The sequence below is a fragment of the Schistocerca serialis genome, chromosome 1 (genome assembly GCF_023864345.2).
Source record: "Schistocerca serialis cubense isolate TAMUIC-IGC-003099 chromosome 1, iqSchSeri2.2, whole genome shotgun sequence".
In the NCBI taxonomy this organism is placed as follows: domain Eukaryota; kingdom Metazoa; phylum Arthropoda; class Insecta; order Orthoptera; family Acrididae; genus Schistocerca; species Schistocerca serialis.
This window is the reverse complement of record NC_064638.1, coordinates 691876087-691893816: the sequence shown is the minus strand read 5'-3', so window position 1 is coordinate 691893816 and position 17730 is coordinate 691876087. Positions and strand designations below refer to the sequence as shown.

Sequence of the window (17730 nt, the reverse complement as noted above, 5' to 3'; positions counted from 1 at the left end):
AAGAATGAATGTTTTAACTACTCAAAAAGCAGCAATTAAATTATGTGCACTGTTTAACAAGAATATTCCAAATGATACTATTGCATTTTTTTATTATGTATATGTAAAGATAATTTAACTTATGATTCACAGCATAGAATGCTTACTGAAAATTTTGATTAATTAAAAAAATTAAAGAACTTTTAACTTCTTGTTTTCATTTCCTTATAAAATATTTTCGAAAAACTAGAGAAGATAAAAACTAAAAACTTAAACTCTCAAAAATTAAAATGTTCCACTCTTTGTATGTTTTAATTTTTTTCATTCTTAAATTTTTTTTTACAAGTAAAAATTTTCCGTGAATGGTAGCACTGAAAATCTGTTAAATGTACATATATATTATATTAATGGTTGTTCAGAAGTGTTCACTAAGTTATCAAAACTTAAAACAATATAAATGTTATCTAATTTCAAAAGTTGAACTTTTACCTACTAGATTTGGGGATAAAATTTTATTACTTTGTGATGAAAAATATAAAATTACTCTTCCAGATCATTATACTATCATCATCATCATCATCATCATTGAAGACCGATTATGCCTTTCAGCGTTCTGTCTGGAGCATAGCCCCCCTTATAAAATTCCTCCATGATCCCCTATTCAGTGCTAACATTGGTGCCTCTTCTGATGTTAAACCTATTACTTCAAAATCATTCTTAACTGAATCTCCAAAGGTCTGAGGCACCTTGCTCTGATTGTTGCCAGCATCATATTTAAGGTACCAGGGAAGCAGGTTGCTAGCCTTACTTGCCCCGAGTCCCATTGGGTTTTACCCCTAACGGCTGAGGGACTAACCGGTGGATTTGGTAGTCTTTGCCGTATGAGCACAAAGGTGACCACGACTCAGAATATGTCCGAGATGCCTAGCCTTATTCTAAAGTAACTGGTATCCCGACTTTCGGGACCACTTACTTGGCCACTCATACGTTGCCCGTGGTTCATGGATTAGGACATGACTACAGGAGCCCACACCATGAACCACAATTACACTATACTAAAATCTTTAAAATGATGTTGATAAATTAGATAAACTTGTAAATTTACATTTTGTGTATTGAGGTAAAGAAGTAAATAAAGCTCGACCTACTCATCTTATCGAATTTGAATAAATTTAAAAAACTTTGATGTTTTCTTTTCATTAAACTAAGATTTCCTCTACTATAATTTCCAAAGTTTTTTAATTAGCTGTGCTTTGTTTGCCATTTTTGTTTCAATTGTATTTATGTGAAATTTAGTTTATTAATACAAGCAAATCCGATTTTTTGTTTGGGGAAACTCCAAAATTAAATTCTTGGTTAGAATCCTGCTAATTTAGATTTTTTGGTACGGGCAAATGAGATTTTTTGGGACTCGCTTCTCAAGTGGGTTAGACTTGAAAATTTTAACTGTGAAATTAGATTCGTGGTCGGCATTCTGGAAATTTGACTCATAAATACTCTTTGTTCCAAAACTCTCTTAGACACACTACTCCAGTGTGGCCTGTCTACAATATTAATATATGTTAAACAATGTAATGCTACCAAAGTTTGTGGATGTAGACTCATCAGAAAATATCTGTTAGAAGGTAGAGACTTTGTTATTTATACTGATCATGCCCCTCTAACATAGAATGAGACAGCAATGTCAATCCAATTATGTTATCTACAATATATTTCATAGTTTACAACAGATTTGCGACATATTTCTCCTAAAGCAAATGTTGTGGCCGATAGCTGTTCAAGGCTTCAAGGAATGGTTCCAATTAACTATGAACAGATAGCCCAAGCACAAGAAAATGATGAAGAGCTTCATCAACTGCAATCTGGCAACAATACTTCGCTTGAATTAAAATACTATTTGACTCAGACAGGAATGCAATTGTGGTGTGATGTCTCGACTTAGAGTATTCGACCTTATATTCATGAAAAATTCCGTTATGCTATTTTTCATCCTTATCATAATTTGGTTCATCCAGGTATGTGGACAACTGTAAAAATGATTACATCAAGATGTGTCTGGGTGAATATGAAAAAGAACATTGCAAAATGGTCATGAGCATGTAATGCTTGTCAAAAAACAAGATATCACGACATGTGCATTCACCAATTGGACACTTTCCCGACACGGATGAACGTTTTAAAATAATTCATCTGGATTTGATAGGGCCAATGCCTCCTTCTGATGAATATACGTATTGCTTAATATGCACCGATAGAGTTACAAATTGGGCAGAGGTAATACCACTTCGGGATATACAAGCAGAAGCTGTAGCTCAAGCTTTCTTCAATTGCTGGATTACTAGATTGGCACACCTTATCAAATAGTAGCCGATCGTGGAAGACAATTTAATTCAGACCTGTTCCAAGCACCATCAAAATATGTGGTTCTAATCAAACTCAGACCATTGCATATCACTCTCAATCCAAACGAAAAATAGGAAGATATCATTGCACACTTAAAGCAGCAATCCGTTCACATTCAACTACAAAATGGACTCAAACAATACCTGTAATCCTTCTTGGTCTTCGTTGCTCAATCAGAGAAAACACAAATGCTACGATAGCAGAAATGGTTTATGGTTCACCCATCAGGATACCTGGTGATTTTTTTCAAGAAGTCGTAACAAAAAGTGATACACACTTACCCCAATTTGTTTCACAGCTAAAACAATATATGAACTAGCTGAAACCTGTGCAAATAACTCACAAAGTAAAACGGACACCATTTGTACACAAGGACCTCAGCACGTCAACATACGTATTTGTAAGGGTTGATAGAGTTAAAAAGTCGTTAGAACCTCCATATGAAGGCCCATACGAAGTTGTGGAAAGAACACCAAAATTCTCAAAATTAAAGACCAAGTAAAAAACATTTCCACCGATTGAAACCTGCATATTTGCTGAACGAAGACGTTAGATTGCCGGAAGATACCCCAGTTTCACCACCACCCCAACCTGAAGATAAAAAACCACAAACATCAAGAACGGGTCGCGTAATTAGACTTCCCGCAAGACTAGTGGACGTGGTACAGTGAATTGTGACCGTCTTACTGAGAAGGGGGTGATGTGGGAGCAGGTTACTCTTCCATATAGTGTTTTGGTGTGTTAGTGAGTGTTTTGACATCAATAAGGTTGGCTTCAGAACTATATGTTCTGTCATATCACAAGAGACAAAAGAAGATTGTTTTTGAGAGTTGTAAAATTTATCGTTGCCTAAGCAACACGCCGATTCACGTCTTATAAAATGTTATAGCACAGAAGTTTTAAGTTCTTATTTGTGTGTTTACCTATGTTAGACACCACCGACACTCTCATATGTCTTCCTGTCTTATGTCCGCTTCTTTCCTGTTTTCTTCTCGTTGGGCGTTTGCCGAAATTTCTGTTTTCTGATTTTTTTGCCGTGCCCATGTCTTATGAGGAGATGTTCAGTCTCTTGGGGTCTTCCATAGTTTCCTTTACCCATTTCGTTTTCACTGTATTAGTTCTCACTATTTAAAAATTTTCTTGGTAAATCTATTTTCGTCCAGCTTATGTACGTGTCTGTAGAACTTTGCCGTTGTTTTCCTGATGTTGAAGAAACATGCACCATCTTGTGAAACGACCTCTGTAGCTCCAAAGATTTGGTGGAAGGACAATTATTATTATCTTAACGCTTTAGTGATGGTTCAGAATTGCGTTCACGTAAGCTACCATGTTTGCTAGGCATACATCATTCGTAAAGGATATTTTTACCAGTGGTTTATGACCGCCGCAAAACTTTGTAACCTACTGACTCTGTCCCCATTGCAAATTTTCTTACAGAAAATTAACGGGGAACGATGCCAGAGCAGGTAGGAACATGTGTGATAATTTCTCGCCAAAATGAGTGCTATGGTGACATTGCAAATAAGTCAACGTTCAGATTATGTAGAACTGTGACCAGCATAATTTCAAACAACGGAGCCGACTAACTCAGTTACCTTCTCCTTGATTAGCTTTTAAGATGTACCTTCTTGCTCGAATGTTAATTACTGTTTTCTTTCATTACTTGTTGTCTTCTTTGTCTAACGGCCTCCTTTTCCGCAGATACAGTTGTACAAGTTGTATGGGTCAACAACGTCTTTTGTGACTCTAATAAAAGTATTTCGTTCTCTTTTAAACCACCTTCAGAGGTTACTGTACCCAAACGTGTTTGATTATACTTTTAAAGCATTTTCAATGGTCAGTATAACAATAATACAGCGACCACTGAGAATGCTTTAAAACAAAGCGAAACACTTTCAGTGTTAACATTTCTTAAAACGGGACGCTTGTTCCCGTTACTTTTGGCCCCTTAATCTAAAACCATGTAACTCATTTTGATTATCCTCTTACTTTTTAGTATGTTGACCTAGTCACGTTGATACAGAGATAAAAATAGTATTCTCGAAGACGAAAGTGGTGACAAGCTACTTTAAATCACATGGTGTAGAACTACGTATAAAGGTAAATGTAATTTCGACTGTTTTACTGAAAGAGAGATAAAGAAGGTTTCGCAGTTTCTCACCGTTGCCGAGGATGGACTGCGAGTCAGTGTGGATAACGTCTACGAAGTCGGCGTCGCTGGGGTCCAGCCGTACGAACTCTGGCATGTACGTGTAGGACGGATCTGCCGGGTCCAGACCTGAAACCACGCCACGCACCGCTCAGGTCGCTCCCAGAGGTCTTTACTCACTTAAATCACGAAGAAACGGGGCTACATGTGAAACACTTGGAAGACTTAATATACGACACGTGCTTCATAACTGCATGGTAGCAATGCCGTACAGTTCGTTGTATTTTATCTGATTGTTAGCGAGGTTAGTCTTAGTGAATAAATCATTATCGTAAGTGTTAAGTATAATGCAAAACGGGAGAGGTGTGTCTATAGGTCAAGACATTTCCTACAAAAAGGCAATTCTAAGAAGTAATCTTAGTTTTTAAAAGTATATGCTACGAGGGTTGCCCTGAAAGTAATGCACTGAATTTTTTTCTTCAACAGTTCCTTATTGAACATAATGGGAATTACACAAACGAAAGAATGGTGTTTTATCTGCACACCCTATTTTTCCACGTAATCTCCGTCACGTTCTACGGCCTTCCTCCAGCGCGAGACAAGGGTATCTATGCCCTTCGTTACCAATCATTGTCCCGGTGATGGATCCAATGCTTCACTGTGTCAATCACCTCCTCATCGTCCTCAAAATGTCTTCCACGAATGGCATCCTTTAAAGGCGAATGACAACATCAGCTCGCTGCAACATGTTAGGTGTGACAGCCGTGGGTGGTCTCCTTGACCGCTACAAATCGTGGAGCTCCGCCGAACCGCCTTCTGATGACCTGTCATTCCGTGCCCAGCGAGTAAACTGTACTTCTTCCAACAGCAGATGCTCCATAGACTTTGCACAAGCGTTTATGAATATTCCCCACAGTTTATTTCTATGCAGAGAGAAAGTCAATGACGGCACATTGATTGTAACGTGCGTCACGTACAGACGCCGTTTTGTCCTGCAGCTACGCTTATCTGTCGGAAGTGACGGGAACTTGGCGCGCTCACTCAAGGAGACTTGAAATAATACATACCTAACGTTTAGCATTCGTAGCATTGTTTTCAGCTGAGAAAAAAATTAAGGTGCATTACTTTCTGGGCAACCCTCGTACCATTTCACTGTTGACTATATTACTGTCATTTCATACCTAATCCAAGTTACAAATAATAAATATCCTAGAATGCAGCGCCCAGACGGCGGGAGAACGGACGCTGTACTTGAACCACGCGCGGTGCGCGGACCGCACCGACTCATAGGAAGCGCCTGAGGGAGCAACGGAACAGGGATTGTCCTATATATACATGGCGCCGGCGCACCGCCGGTCAGTACATCAGTGCACCTGATAATGACAACGTGGTCTATGGCCGAAATATTGTGTCCTATGCACACTCATACCAGGCTGTTCACCCGAGATTTATTTCGTCATAAAATACGCCTGGAGAAACTGAAGAATCACAAAGAAAGTCTTGTTGCTCTGCGCTTGAATACCCCATTATGTTTAATATCTCCCACTGGTGTTGCCACTAATTACCTACAGTTGTGGAAATTGCTGCCTTTGTCGTATAGAAATGAAATACGTTAACAATCTACAGTAATTACGAAAAAGAGTCTAGACAAGCTAGTGGTACGGACGATAGAAGGCGAGGTTGTGAGCTATCAACTTTGGTGTTTTACTTCTGCGACAAATTGCCAATGGAAGGAAGTGAAACATCTGTGTGCAGGCGGTCGCTCAGAATAGACACAGGCATTCAGAGTAAACTTCATGATTCCAAGGCCAACGTCCAAACAGAAATGTGACGGGACTGCTTAAAGAACAAATGTGCAGCGACAGGAAACACATCTCACCCAACGTCATGTCTTTTTTCCATAGATAAATTGACTGACTGGGATGGAAACGTAAGCGAGCCAATAAAACACAAGCACACTTGTGACAGACTTGATGGATCTACAAAAGGACGAAACGCTTCTGCACTGGGTTTGTTGGCAACTTCTATCTTTGGGTTCTATTATGACACTCCTGCTCCATCCTTCTAGTTGTACAAATCCGCTTGAGTCATAATTCGAGAGAGAGCGCTACGAGCTGTACATTAGTGATGGGTGTTTATGACAATACCAGATCCAGTGCTGCCTCCCGAACCAAAGCGCATACCCCAAAAACGCATACCGACACGAAATGCCTGCCATGTGACTTGCGCATGTATCAACGCCGTTACGAATGCCACCTAATGCCCAATAGTTTATTGCAAAAATGTACATAAGTAGAAATCAGGTTCTCAATTTTCTGAGTTTTTCACATAGCCATAAAGGTATATCACGGAGATATAGCAATAGTGAGATCAAGAGAACACTGAACCGTAATTTCATTAAACACTACTTTATACTCAGAAGGTTTTATGTTCGTAAATTTCCTGTAAGGCGTTAGTCTGTAACTGTAGTATTTGACAGAGTTAACAATAATTAAATTAACATGTTATCTTCTTTGTTTTTCGCCCCTTTTTCCACAGTCGCATTATTAAAAGTTATGTAGGTTACACCATATTCTGCGACTGTAGTAAGTCTTACTAAGACCAAAAGCGTTTCGCTTTATCCTAAAGCATATTTAGTGGTCAGGATTTTTTTGTTTCTTACATCATTCTTCACGTTCTTCTACACATTGTGGTAGATTTTAGAAGATAGTAGTTTGACTGACATGAAATATCTTCACAACAAATAAACCTGAATATATTTAATATTAGTGGAAGTCCTGCGTGATACAATCTACCATACTAGTGTAGAAAAGCGTGAAGAATCAGATAAGAAACAAAGAAACCTAACCACTGAAGATGCTTTAGAATAAAGCAGAAGGCATTTGGTCTTAATATGACTTTTATTACAGTCGCAGAAGACGGTATAATCTATACAACTTGTAATAAAACTGTGGTCTATTGTCAACGATTCGATGAAAATAAAATTAATTTGTAAGTATGGGCCACATGTCATAATTTGAAAGTGTGTTATAAGGGCGTTCTATTTAGTTTGACCAGAAGCAATACAAAAAAAGTATCACACAAACGTTTAGCTACCAGAGGCGTGACTGACTGTCTTGTAACTTTATTCGTTACGAAGATTTGAATAGCAGCACGCATTTTTTAAAATATCTATAAACAGTTTTCATTTGGTAATCCACTTCCTCTTCTCAAGGCCTGCTCAAAAACGTCTAATGATTTCACACAAAACAACGGCATTAATAAGAAACAGAAACTGGGATCTACCTCGTATATTACCACTAAATAGCACTGTAATCCACTGTGAGCACGAAAAGGTGTATAACATTCAAAGGTAGTCAAAGTGGTGACAATGGGCAGGAATCAACTGGTCCACGTGTTGGACGAAGAAACAGTGTTCTACAGTAGTGTGGCTATAACGAATCTCGCCCATTATGACCTACGCAGTTGAGTTGCCTGTACAGAAGGGCAGTGGCAATGACCGTAAACACGAGATGTCATGACGCCATGTCCTCTCCACTCCCCCTTTCCCCTCTCCATACTCCTTTCACCCTCTCCCCATGTCACCAGCCAATCACGACATATTACCAAAACAAAACAATCAATCAAAAATCCAAGATGGTGAAAACAGTCCAATTGTGCTAGTGTGGAAATAAAAAAAAACACACACATTATGCTACCTCCCTTCCACATCTTCATTCAGAGTGCAGTAATAAAGTGAAACAACCAATGAAAATTACAAGATGGTGGATCAGTTTAACTATACTAAACTGAAACTACTCCAGCCAATCACAGATTAGTAATAAACTGATGGATAAAATAACAAATTCACGTAGCAAGAGTTTTGACACAAACAAATAACACACACACACACACACACACACATATATATATATATATATATATATATATATATATATATATATATATATATATATATATATATATATATAGTAACTGATATGTATATTTTTATGGCATATTCAAATATGTATACCCCAAAAAATTACATGCACATGCATGCAGGTGAAATTGCACATACACATGCACACATGTGCTCATGCATATTTGAGCACACACACATTCCTGACTCTTGTGCTATGTTCAAACTTATTTCCTGTAATAGTAGGCCAGTGTCAAAAAATGCATAAACTCTTGAAATTCTGTCTTGTCAGTAAATTTCGTCTTTCTCTGTTTTAAATCCATTAATTTCTTCATCAAATTTTATTTTTATTTTACGTGACTGAGGCATCAGTGTTATAATATATTACAGAGTGATTGGATGGAAAGACTTGTACAAAAATAGGCTAGATATAAAATTCGTTACATATTTCTTTTACATTTTCATATTACATCAACATTGTAACATATTACAGTGGAAATGACACGAAAAAAAAGTTCTCATACATAACATCTCATCCTGAAATTGAGTATTCCACTTCATTATTTTCTATGTCCATTGTTCCAAACTTCAAGCAATTATCGATGCTTCCTATTCAGCAGATAATTTTTCATTTCCATGTGAATTACTGCCTACCACTTTCAAATCTAGCAAGAAAACTAATACCAATTCATTTGGGTTACTCCAGTAAATATCTTCTGGTGACTTGTTGGACAGCATCTTCCAACTCTGAGTGTCATCTTCGTCATCATAACTATCCTCTTGCTCTTCATCATCATCATTGTCATTTTCCTAACTGTAATGTGTGTCATATTCATTATCATCTTCCATCATAATCACCATTTTTTCTCCAACGCTCCATCTTCTGGTTTTACAAATACATTGGCTTTAGCATCATCACCTTGGTCTGTCTTCTTCTTCTTTTAGAAGTGCTGTCGTAATCTCTGAGAAATTAGTCTGACTGGAAGTTGAAGTGCATGTTTCTGGATCTACATCTTCTTCTTCTCTTAAAAGAGCGGAGAAGACTTTCATATCTGAATTAAGCACAACTGTATTAGAGTCTGAAATTGTGTTCTCACCCAAGCCAACATATATTTCATCATCTCTCAATAACAACACACCAATTTTATTCAATGCAGATGCATATACTTGTAGACTCTGCTGCGATTTACTATCCTGTAGAGGAAAGATCTTGGCTTGTGATCATTGGTAGCCTCTATAGATTTACTGAAATCAAGATCTCAGGTTGGGAACTCTTTTCAGGAGGTTTAATTTCAAACAATAGGTTGTGTAACCCTCTCGTTCTTGGGTATCTTACATTGTGATTTATTAAGTTATGTCTACTGACATCTACCAGTGAACCACCAGTCATAATCCACCGCATTACATTCATCTTCTTCCTGTCCATTTTCTGCTTTCATAAATAAATAATTTTCTTTGGCTTCATCTTGGTCTGTCTTCTCCTTTGGGAATTGCTGCTCCAGTCTCTGTACAAGTCAAGAAATGTTGTTGAATATATTTTCTAGTACATAGACAGCTGCAGCTTGCCTTTATTACAGCAAAGCCAGTTGCTGCGGATATTTCGTCGGGATTTCAACACCTGTCTTTCAAGACTACTCTTTTGTCCAATTGAATTGACAGATACGTTAACAAGCATAGTGCTCAATCATATCTGAACTGATTGTAAGAAAATGTCTCACTTTATACTATTACTCTCATCATTACGCATTATGCATTTTGGCTATGCATTAGGAGGTACATAGTAGGTATTAGGCATCGGGCATTCAGCATTCAGAACACCACTCAGCCTTTGGTTCGGATCTAGAATCGCTGGATCCATATTCGAGTGAGGGCGTCACTTTTAGTATAGTGACCTCAATGAACCTGAAACCTGGTAATGTCACAGGATGTCAATGACCTATAAAGTTGACTTTATCAAGGCAGTGCATGATTTTAAAACTTCAAAATGTAGGTAGGAGTAAGAGTGCTTCAACAAAGGACAATGCATGACCTTGCGCCAAAAATATCTCAACTTATCCCAAAAATTGGAGACAGGCAAATATCACAAATTGTATTTCATGCTTGTGGTGATACATCATAGAACATAGAAGTTTTCAAGCAATAAATTGCTTCTGCCATCAACCTTATTTGAAGGTGCCCCTGGAATACAATATTGTGAGAGAGATCGCATTTAATTCAGAAAATTCAATACAACTCTCTCTCTCTCTCTCTCTCTCTCTCTCTCTCTCTCTCTCTCTCTCTTGGGCCATTAATGATATGTCGGGATATCAAGACTCAGCGAATCTAAGCTTTGTTATAAAAGCTCGTATTTTGATAACAGAAGACTTTCATATATTTAACGTCCACTGAGATCTTTCTTCACACGCATAGAGGAAGGAATTCCCTTCACTTCCCTATTTCCCAGAATTCCCTCTGTCTGACGTCAATGACACACCGTCATTATGCTCTTGGTCAATTCTGCCACTGGTGTGCATATTCGGCCCCTACACCCCTCTAACAATTTTAGTTTTTATAATTCGGTAATATGAGCAGCAATATTTGTTCACTGTATGTGCACATGTCTAGGTCTCATGTGTTCAATTAACAAGACACTTATGTTGAGAGAAGAAGACTTTAAATAGTCCATTTGTTGTAAACATCTATCAGAGAAATGTATTCACAGCTTTCACCATAAAAAATTGAAAGTCATGGTAATGAAAAGTGCATCACTGCTTACAAGAGGACATTGTTCAACAAATAACGGCAGTGCAACAGAATGGTAAGAAGATTCATTACCTGACTGGCTTCGCCAACACAATGTACTGCATTTGCTAGAATTCTATACCCTCTTTAAAATTTCTATCCAGTCTCCCAAAACGCAAGAAGCGGTTCAGAGTTGCACTGGAAATACCTGTCAAAAAGTATTCCTGCATCATCAATTATTATTTCTATTATTACCTGTGTATGTCGCTATAGTTAGGGCTTTGTTATTACTACAGAGCTATCAGTACTACTATTGCATGAAGTTTATTTCTGCTGCCAAGCAATCTGGACGAATACAGCATTACAAAGAATGGCTTTTACTATAATTCTCAGTTGTAAATAAATGCATCCTACATAACTGGTTTTTATTTTCAATTCCACCAATCAATAACAGCATACACACACACACACATAGTTTATAAATTGCTGCAGCTCAGTCTTGTAGTTGTCAGCTGTTCCACATTAACACAGAAAGTGTCCACCTTGATCACGTACACACACAGAGCCATAGGTTTGAGCGCTGCAGGGTAAATGGATATAATACAAACACAACTGTTGCTGTGTTAATGAAATTAAAATACCAAACATGAGAGGGTTAGTGTGTGGATATTTTTCATAAGAAATAATTTTGTTGTTGTTCCATTTACACAATCCTGTAGTGAGAAGCAGAGTTGAAGAAGACAATGTAAGATACTTTGATAGCATAAAATAATGATGTCATAGTATAGTCTGAAAAATGTTAGTCAATTGGTACCAACTGCAGAAACTGGTACAATTGATTATCAATTGGAACACCAAGTCCAGAAGTTGTTAAAATTGGCAGGATAGAGCAAAATGCGGGTGTAACAACCAAATAAATTTGCCAAATGTGTATCTTCTTGTTGTGTAAATATTTCCATTCGTGCAGATTTGAATTTGTGTTAAAATATTCGTGTGCTGAACATTGATAATTGTCAGAGACAGACCGAACAGCCACCTACAGGGTGTTACAAAAAGGTACGGCCAAACTTTCAGGAAACATTCCTCACACACAAATAAAGAATAGATGTTATGTGGACATGTGTCCGGAAACGCTTAATTTCCATGTTAGAGCTCATTTTAGTTTCGTGAGTATGTACTGACTCGATCCACCGCCACTTGGCCCAATTGAAGGAAGGTAGTGTTGACTTCGGTGCTTGTGTTGACATGCGACTCATTGCTCTACAGTACTAGCATCAAGCACGTCAGTACGTAGCATCAACAGGTTAGTGTTCGTCACGAACGTGGTTTTGCAGTCAGTGCAATGTTTACAAATGCGGAGTTGGCAGATGCCCATTTGACGTATGGATTAGCACGGGGCAATAGCCGTAGCGCGGTACGTTTGTATCGAGGCAGATTTCCAGAACGAAGGTGTCCCGACAGGAAGACGTTCGAAGCAATTGATCGGCGTCTTAGGGAGCACCGAACATTCCAGCCAATGACTCGCGACTGGGGAAGACCTAGAACGACGAGGATACCTGCAATGGACGAGGCAATTCTTCGTGCAGTTGACGATAACCCTAATGTCAGCGTCAGAGAATTTGCTACTGTACAAGGTAACGTTGACCACGTCACTGTATGGAGAGTGCTACGGGAGAACCAGTTGTTTCCGTACCATGTACAGCGTGCGCAGGCACTATCAGCAGCTGATTGGCCTCCACGGGTACACTTCTGCGAATGGTTCATCCAACAATGTGTCATTCCTCATTTAAGTGCAAATGTTCTCTTTACGGATGAGGCTTCATTCCAACGTGATCAAATTGTAAATTTTCACAGTCAGCATGTGTGGGCTGACGAGAATCCGCACGCAATTGTGCAATCACGTCATGGACACAGATTTTCTGTGAACGTTTGGGCAGGCATTGTTGGTGAAGTCTTGATTGGGCCCCATGTCCTTCCACCTACGCTCAATGGAGCACGTTATCATGATTTCATACGGGGTACTCTACCTGTGCTGCTAGAACATGTGCCTTTACAAGTACGACACAACATGTGGTTCATGCACGATGGAGTTCCTGCGCATTTCAGTCGAAGTGTTCGTACGCTTCTCAACAACAGATTCGGTGACCGATGGATTGGTAGAGGCGGACCAATTCCATGGCCTCCACGCTCTCCTGACCTCAACCCTCTTGGCTTTCATTTATGGGGGCATTTGAAAGCTCTTGTCTACGCAACCCCGGTACCAAATGTAGAGGCTCTTCGTTCTCGTATTGTGGACGGCTGTGATACAATACGCCATTCTCCAGGGCTGCATCAGCGCATCAGGGATTCCATGCGATGGAGGGTGGATGCATGTATCCTCGCTAACGGAGGACATTTTGAACATTTCCTGTAACAAAGTGTTTGAAGTCACGCTGGTACGTTCTGTTGCTGTGTGTTTCCATTCCATGATTAATGTGATTTGAAGAGAAATAATAAAATGAGCTCCAACATAGAAAGTAAGCGTTTCCGGACACATGTCCACATAACATATTTTCTTTCTTTGTGTGTGAGGGATTTTTCCTGAAAGTTTGGCCGTACCTTTTTGTAACACCCTGTATATGTTATAGTATCACTTTGTAAAGCTTTTGTTCAACGTATATGTCCATCAGGCAGCTCACGTTTTTGACTAAGTACTTTTGCAAGCCAGAAGTTTTCAGGACATGTTGTAGACGAGTATTCTGTCTACTGCCACGTGTAAACCAATGCCAATGCCACTGCGCAAGTGTTATATTTAGAGGAAGGGGAAAACTGTTTTTCACCTCAATACCGTCAAGTACGGATACTACAGAAAGTGATGTTAGCATGTTCAAATGTCTTCTTTGACAAGATTGACCAACCTTAAAAGAGCCAGTGGCTGCCTTTAACGCGATTAGGGGCACCACCTCCAGTACAAAGAAAGACAAAGTTTTACCAAAGAATCGATGTGACGTACCTGCCTGATGCAAGACAGCCACCATGTGAGCATTCATAATGCTGCATGTTTGTACGTAAGCTGCTCTGACCAGTCTAGTTACCAGACTGGCGCTCCTACAGCCAGTGGCTGACCTTTTATGCTTAATTAAATACTCGTCACTGCAACGTCGCAAGGAAGCTGCATGCCGGCCACGGTGGTCTCGCGGTTCTAGGCGCGCAGTCCGGAACCGCGCGACTGCTACGGTCGCAGGTTCGAATCCTGCCTCGGGCATGGATGTGTGTGATGTCCTTAGGTTAGTTAGGTTTAAGTAGTTCTAAGTTCTAGGGGACTGATGACCACAGCTGTTAAGTCCCATAGTGCTTAGAGCCATTTGAACCAAAGGAAGCTGTACGACGTACTGCAGTAGTCCACTGGTCCAACTCTGACAAGTGCTTCGGAAGCCAGCACTCGCCAGCGGTACGTGGCTATGACCGGTATCTAGTTCAGTACACGCGTCCAGCAGGCAACGTTTCTCACTGACACCGCTTCTCGCTGTCAGACACAGTTGCGCATTGTGCCAGATGTGAAGCGTGAAAAGCAGCAAGACTTCACAGCACTCAAAAGCCGCCTAGAATACTCAAAACCTGAAATCTGTAACACTAATGGTATTGTACCATTTACTATAAAAAGGGAGTTTGACCAACCAAGCATAAACCAATGTCATGAATCAATGGAAGCACACAAAGTACTGCTCTTACGCAAGTTAACAACGAGCTCTGTATTTAGTATCAAGTATAAAAGCCTTGTTCATTAGACCAAAACCTATATATTTACAGCTATCCATAGACCCTTCAATCAGTTTGAGACCTCTCAAACGGTGACCATGTTGAAGCTATAGCAGCAAGACAATCATCATGTTTTAGGAGGACCGGAAAGTAACGTCACTTTTTTACATTAAATTCAAACACATAAAATGTTAAGTAGTTTTTATTTTTAGTCAATGATGCGATCACCCTCGTTATTAGCAACCTTTTTCCATCAAGTGAGCAAATTTTCAACAGTAAAAATCATACCATTTTTGAGAAAGAATATCTAGAGATTGAATTTTGGACATCATCCATATTTCCAGTTTTTTCACCGCTTAGAAAATATTGTAGCGACTGGAATAAATGGAAATACGACAGCAGAATATCGGGCGAGTGTGGTGGCTGACGAAATACCTTGCACCCCACTTCATTAATTTTTTCCAAAGTTCGTCTTGCAAATTACCGTCTTCCATTATCGTGTTTAGTTAATTATTTACGTTTCACAGATCCATAAAAAGATCACTTAAATTTTTAACATTCCACCTTACACATTCGTAATTTTACGTATAGATTATAAATAACTGCTTTAACATATGATATTCAGTTGGATTACGATGATAAATAACTTTATTTATTGCATCAGAGGTTTTATTCTTTGTATCATTCTTCTGAGCTTTTTTAGTAGAACACTAGCACCAGTACAATAACGTCTTACCTATCGACAGTCGTTAGACACTTTTCAATTAAAGATTGATTTCCTCGGTCCAGTTTTTCACAGTAAAGATGTGCATTTACAGACTGTCCAGCTTTCAGCCCTTCTAAATGAATGATTCCCCAAATACTCCACCAAATACCCTTTTGACGTGTAAGTCTGGCTTAGTAGTGCTTCGTGGTGAATCATGCAGAGAGAGCTACTGTCTTTTGCGTTTTGGAGTATCATAGAGTCCCATTTTTCGTCTCCAATGTTCCAGCGATCAAAAAAAGTTTCTGCAGTGTGCCGCTGAAGCAATAAGTTGCATGTGGTGAATCGGTTAGCTTTTTTGTCTGTATCAACCTGCTGCATATTTTCTTGCATGGTCGATCAAGGTTAGTTACGAGTGTTTGACTGTTACTCGATTGTCGGACACGGGTTTGCTTCCAACCTTAATATTGTATTGTCCAAAGTTGTTGTTCTTCCTGGTAAGTACGAGTGGAAAGATGAAAATTGCCAGATTCAAACGTAGAAAACCACCTTTGACACTTACAAACGTCTAATGCATTTGGACAAACATCACAATTAATGTATTCGGTAGTAATTGTTGTGTTAATACCCTTTCGGACTTAAAAAAGTGTACCCCTTCTGGTACTTACCTGTTCATTTCACCATAAATAGCAAACAAAAATCCAGATTTAATTATTTACGAGTAAACGAATAACTCTAACCTTAAAATATCTTTGACATGACTCTGAAGTATACAATGAGCTGATTAATGACAAACTAATGTCGACATATGCTGAAACGACAATACTTCCTGGTTCCCGTAGAAGTAAGTTTTAGTACCGATGATGGATAAAAAGAATCTGTCGATCATGCATAACATGGTTAACTAACGATTTGATCTTCTTTCTCCTCACAGACGAGGCGCCACCATTGCAGCAGCAGCGGCCGCGCTACACGGAAATGATGTTATTTAACCACGCTCACAGTTTAACAAAAACTGTACTAAATGTGTCAGTGTGAGTATAAGATGGATCGTGAATTCTACCCTACGTTGTCCGAAAACTCGCGATTTAGCGACGCCCTGGAGAAGTGTACAGCGTGTATTAGACTGTAGTCTCGGTACCAATGTATGATTGAATAAATGGTCTCTAGCATGGAAACCATGCATTTTCGGACAGAAGTTCATTAGACCTTTTGTTTTGTGTATCCCTATAGTCTGTACACGGTGGAAAAAATCACCCGTACTCAGAAAATATAAACCTCGAATCATGACATGAGTGTTAACAAGTACGTCATAAGTGGCAGTGGTATTTTCAATAAACTGCCAGTTGAATATCGTATCCCTGGTTACAATTATTGTGGACCTCGAACGGAGATGAAAAAGCATCCAGTTTGCAGCAATAAAGGATTTAAGATATTAGACAATGCCTGCTAGGAGCATGATATTGCCTATACCACAAATAAAGAATATCATGCATGCTGCAGCTCGAATAATTGCTGATAAAGCGAAGCAAAGACGCAGGAGAAAGGACGCAGGCATAGGAAAACGCATTACAGAAAAGCAGTTCATAGTGGAAGCAGAACATAATAACATGTGAGAATTACGAGTGGAACTCCACACAATGGCATCACTCAGTATAAAAACTCCAGTTCAGTATGACAACTGGATCGATTGTTAGGAAAATTTCTCCCACAAACCTATGGCTTCGATGGCCTTTAATTATAACAAGAAGATAAGAATTCGCGTTCAACAACAAGATGAGGTAACACATCCAAGCAACATTTCCTGCCTTTGGGAGGAAAATTTGTCCTCACAAAGAAGGACGGAAGCACTCTGCTAACGCCAAAATTACAGCTCAATTTAATGAATTCATCTTTCTGGTTCAAGCAATATGATACAAAATTTATACTCGTAGTATCGAGCTCAACCACATACGAAATGTTGGAATCACATCAACTCTCAAGTCATATATTTCTGCATCAACTTCGGACCTGAATGCATTAGAAAACGCAGGATGATTCATAGGTTATTCGACAGATGACTGCTTTAGTGCCTGTATCTCGCACAAAATGTTAATGGGTTACTTTGAGGATAATAAGTAGTTCATTATGAATGCC

General features: G+C 39.0%; 1 protein-coding gene across 1 annotated transcript in view; it reads right to left on the bottom strand.

Annotated features, from left to right (window-relative positions):
- The window catches only part of LOC126425550 (pancreatic triacylglycerol lipase-like), a 239764-nt gene that overhangs the window by 105903 nt on the left and 116131 nt on the right, over positions 1 to 17730 (bottom strand). Inside the window, exon 6 of the mRNA XM_050088316.1 lies at positions 4544 to 4660. Within this exon, the coding sequence (XP_049944273.1) occupies positions 4544 to 4660 (117 nt within the window). The remainder of the gene's footprint in view (positions 1 to 4543; positions 4661 to 17730) is intronic.